General features: G+C 33.0%; 1 protein-coding gene across 1 annotated transcript; it reads left to right on the forward strand.

Moving 5' to 3' along the window:
• On the forward strand, positions 1–3,965 carry LOC111301773 (plant intracellular Ras-group-related LRR protein 6-like). The gene is made up of 3 exons (XM_022897715.2): positions 1–518; positions 2,445–2,614; positions 3,124–3,965. Exons 1-3 carry the CDS (start codon positions 327–329, stop codon positions 3,806–3,808), a joined length of 1,047 nt encoding a protein of 348 aa, XP_022753450.1. The 5' UTR covers positions 1–326; the 3' UTR covers positions 3,809–3,965.
• The last annotated feature ends 1,161 nt before the right edge of the window (positions 3,966–5,126 follow it).

Below are 5,126 nucleotides of genomic sequence, written 5' to 3' on the forward strand. Positions count from 1 at the left end.
GAAGGGGAACAGAGGGAGGAGGAAGGGAAGGGGTTGACTTTGTCGAGTGGAAGACGTGGCCTTGCAACTCTCTATTCCCTAACCATACGGCTCTCTGTACTTTTTTCTTCTTTCTCTTTCGCAAGTCTTTGCACTAACGTCATCTCTTGCGTTCTCTTTGTTCGGTTCTTTCAACCTAACTGCTCCTCTGTACGTCCTTGTACTTCCCCATTGCCTTTTATAACCAAAAGTCCAAAACAAGCAACCCCTTTCTTGCACGTATAACCTGGAGATTTATATTCTTTCACTTTGGGTTTCGGGATTGGGAGTTGTAGTGTTATTAAAATATGATGTACGAACAGCAACAGCAGCAAGTGAGAATGGAGTTGAGCAAGAGGGGAGATGGGTGGAGAAGATGGATGGAGGAAGACAAGGTGGAGATTGTGGACTTGAGTGGGATGTCGTTGGATTCTCTACCAATCCCTTCTATAAATTTGGCTACTATTTGCAAGTTAGACCTCTCCAACAATAATCTTCAGGTATCTATTTATCTATCTTTTCACTTTTTTTTTTTTTTCTGTCCTCTTCTGCTCTGTACATATTAATTTCTCAAATACAAAATTTCTGATCGAGTTAGTCCTCCCTAATAGGCCAAATAAAATCTTCCTTGCTTTACTTTTCCTCTCATAACGCAAGACACGGGAAAGGAGGATAAAATTGAATGAAGAAATTATCTATAATTAACAGAAAAACCTTTTTCCTCTACATAGTCACAAAATCTGATGAATATGATAATATATATTTGAATACTGTATTAAAGAAATATTAAAAAGTAATAGATAGGTTTCAACTTCTTGTTGATTTAGTGGATAAAGAAAATTTAAGAAGATACATATATACAATGGGAGTTCAAATCCCATTATCTCATCCTCTATCCCTCTAAAAAAAAGTAATGGAGAGAAATTAGCTAGATCCTGAAATTCTTGTCATTCTTCCTATGTTTTTTTCATTCACAAACCATTCGTAAATTGTCTCTCTTTTTGTTCCCTCTCCCCGCCCCTTCCCCCCCGAAAAAAAAAATCCTTTTATAATTATACTATGTATTTATATTACAATCCTTTATTTCAAATAATTTATCTTGCTGTTATATATATATATATATATATATATGTAAGTTTGACACTTGTTAAAATTTTATTTTAATTAATTCATTTTTTGAAAATATATTTTTAAAATTATGTGCCATCTTTCTTATGAAATCTAAAATTTCATTATAAGTGCATTTGATAATTTTTATAAATATATATAAAAAAAATACACTTATACTAACATAAGTATTACATTTTTTTTTTATATATTTGGATCAAAATGATTAAGTATAAATATAAACAAATTGTAACATTTATCCTTATACAATTGGATCCCTCCTTTATATATATAATAATGTTATATATATATATATACACATAAATAACATCATTGGTCTTGGATTTAATACCCGAACTAGCATCTGACTATGGATTTGTGCTTTTTCAATTTATATCATTTATTTATTTATAACTATAAAAGTTTAGTCTAGAATACAAAATGTCCTTCCGGCCAAAAAAAAAAAAAAAAATACAAAAAGTCCTAAGCTTTGATGTCCAATGTAATATGCAAATGAAATTGATTGAGTTGATAAATATTAAATATTTCGCTTATAAAGTTTAGATTTAATTTTTGCTGTCAACAATCTTCTTTAATTAATAATCTATAAATCCAATATTTGTATTTTCTTAGATTTTTTATCTGTTTTGATCTTAGAATGAAGAAATTTGTATTTATTATAAATTTTGTTGACAACAAATATTCATTGTAATATTACTACTAATTACTCTGGTTTGAATTAAAACAATTTTGATCCTAAAAAAACTAAGATTCTCTCACCCTTATAAAAAAAAAATCAATGTAATAGTACTAGTAATTGCTATTGATTGAGTTGAAAAGAACAAGGGCCGTACAAAATTGTGAGTTTTTCAAAATACGGCTTTGTTTATGCTGACCAGCTTGGCCTACAAGTATTTTACCCACAATCTGATAAGTATATGTATATTTATTTATTTATATATTTATATATATAAAATATATGTTTATTTATATAAAATGTGCTGACTTTTTTAATTTTTATAATAGTAAAGTTTTACCGATATATATTCCTATCATCTCACGTATAATATCTGATTTTGATTTTATACATAATTTTAAAAATTTTAAACTAAAATTTGATTTTCATTTCTTAAATTATCTTTACTTTGAAAAAGGAAAAAAAATTGTAATTATAATTAAAGGTAACAAGAAAAAGTAACTTCTTTATTTTTCAAATGAAACATTATTTTGAAATAATTAAAGATATAGATAATATTTATGGGATGGAAAGAGTAATAGATAAAAATAATATCAGTAATTCTTTTAAATTAATTTGACAGAGCATGCCAGAGTCTCTGACAGCAAGATTACTGAACGTGGTGGCGTTGGATGTGCACTCTAATCAGCTTAAGTCTCTCCCAAACTCCATTTGTTGTCTGTCTAAGCTCAAAACTCTCAACGTTTCGGGCAATCTTCTCCAAACTCTCCCTAAAACTATTGAAAATTGCAGGTTGGTTTTCGTTGTTACCTAGCTAGGATATGTATGAATAGGAATAGGATAAGGATTAATTATAACAAAAAAAAAACTATTAATTATATTATTTTATTATGCGTATAACTTAAAATCAACCAATAATAAGTAGAAATCCAACATAAATATAGAAGCATAAAAATTTAAAATCTAACCGGGGTAGCAATATTTAATAATTACTCATTCATGTGTAAGATGGAAACTGAAAATTTTAGCATGTGACAAAAAAAAGTATGAAATAGTTAGAACAGAAAAGATTTGTACTTTATACCATATTAAACATCAAATTTGAATAAAGAAGTTAAATTGAATATATCGTTACAGAAAATTCAAGATTTAACTGTCAACACTGCATAACATTTTTATATAATATCGTACTAGTACTTTGAGAATCTTAATAATTTTTGTAAATATGGATATTAAAAGCTGCGGTGTGCTACTTTGAAACGATCGTCAAGATGCAAATTAATATGTCTTGCATTTGGCAGGTCATTGGAAGAATTGAATGCTAACTTCAACGAGCTTACAATGCTGCCGAACACTATTGGATTTGAGCTAATCAACCTGAAGAAACTCTCAGTCAACTCAAACAAGCTGATTTTCCTCCCCCAATCCATCACGCACCTGACTTCCCTACGAGTTCTCGATGCACGCCTCAATTGCCTCAGGTCTCTCCCCCAAGAGTTGGAGAATTTAATCAAACTAGAGGTTCTGAATGTAAGCCAAAACTTCCAGTACCTTGAAAACCTACCATACTCCATCGGCCTCCTCGTTTCCCTTGTGGAATTGGACGTTAGTTACAACAAAATAACAAGTTTGCCTGATTCCATCGGATGCATGAAGAAGCTCCAGAAGCTTTGCGTAGAAGGGAACCCCCTGGTTTCACCACCGATGGAGGTATTCGAGCAGAGCCTGCATGCGGTTAAGGAGTATCTGAGTGCGAAAATGAACGCAGGGCATAAAAGCCCCCAAAAGAAGAAATCATGGGTGGTGAAGTTGGTGAAATATGGGACCTTCAACGGGGGGCACATGATGAGAGGCGGAGGCCGCGGGGAGAGAGAGGGGTTCATCATGTCGGAATATAGGTCCATCGACGGCCTTGCTTCGCCTCGGTACATGCGGATGTTCTCAACGCGTCGACTCTTCTCGCCCCGTACTTACTTTACCAGATGAGGAAAATGAAGAGGCTTTTAATTTCTACTGTTTCAAAATGTTTGCGTGCGGTGGAATATATATATTTTTGATATAAACTGGATATCTCCATTAAATATTAACTCATATACAATGCTCGTTAATAATAGACAATAGAAACTCAGGGCACTCTTCTATCCGATTAGAGTCATCATCAACCTTTTCCCCATATTTAGCTAATGCATGCGCCGCTCTATTGCCTGCACGTCTAATATGAGTCACCTGGCATTGATGAAACGATTTTGCATTTATCCGAGCCTCATCCATGAAGATGCCGGTTGGAGTTAAATCCGTACCATCAGTTTTCAAACAATTATCACACCCAATAAATCCCCTTCCAATATAACGATTTATCAGACCCAATGAATCCCTTTAAATATAATCTTCGTGAAACCCATGTGCCTGGCAAAAGTTAGAGATTTAGTTGCAGCCCGGCATTTTACAGTCCAGGGATCTATTGCTCCTTAATCTTTGTAGCTAACGCACCTAGAATAAGCCCCTCAAAATCTCGATAATAGCCTCCACACCTCCTACTCGGTGCTCTTTACTGAAAGCCCCATCTAAATTAACTTTAACATTGGAGGCGGTTGCTAAGTGATATGGTTTTAGAAAGTAACTACAAATTTCATATATCACCTTCAATTTGTGAAATGACTTTTGTGAGATAAAACCGTAAGATCCAATGATCCAAAGTGAATAATACTTAACAAATTGGTATAGACCCTAACATTTGATATCAAAGCCAGCTATAGAAGTACTAGTGATGTGCTATTGAGGACAGTGAGCTCTTATTGGAGTAAACGAAGATGTTATGGTCTTAAAGAAAAGCTACAAATCTCACGTTGGTTGTGCACTAGAGTTGATTTTATGATATAAATGTTCACATTACCTTCAACATGTTAGGCATTTTTTGTGGGGCAAAACCATAAGGCCCAATTAGATGAAATGGACAATATCTCATAAATTGGTGTGAATTGTGATACAAAAGGGATTCTTTTTGTGATTGAGCATGTAGGTATGCATTAATGTAAGACATTATAGAACCAAATATTTGTTGAGAACTAAGCATGTAGGTATTCATTCATGTAAGACATTACAGAACCAACTATTTGTTGAGAACTTCCTTTTTTCCCACCATGTAGTTCGTCATTCCTTTTGTACCAAAGGACCCACATAGCAATTAGGAAGACATTAAATCTTTCTTCGTTAGGATGGCTTGCATCTTGATGTATCAAATCCGCTAGACCTATTGTAGCATTGCTTTGTATATCAAAATGTAGATACTTAATTTTGTCCGGAC

This window comes from Durio zibethinus, chromosome 15 (assembly GCF_047325235.1).
Source record: "Durio zibethinus cultivar Kanyao isolate XHJ-2024 chromosome 15, ASM4732523v1, whole genome shotgun sequence".
NCBI classification, from domain to species: domain Eukaryota; kingdom Viridiplantae; phylum Streptophyta; class Magnoliopsida; order Malvales; family Malvaceae; genus Durio; species Durio zibethinus.

Bases quoted from the DNA above. Each gene is read 5' to 3' on its own strand.
- LOC111301773 (XM_022897715.2), top strand. From the start codon at position 327: ATGATGTACGAACAGCAACAGCAGCAAGTGAGAATGGAGTTGAGCAAG. The intron at 519-2,444 runs GTATCTATTTAT...TTAATTTGACAG, and splicing joins TCTCCAACAATAATCTTCAG to AGCATGCCAGAGTCTCTGAC. The intron at 2,615-3,123 runs GTTGGTTTTCGT...TGCATTTGGCAG, and splicing joins AAAACTATTGAAAATTGCAG to GTCATTGGAAGAATTGAATG.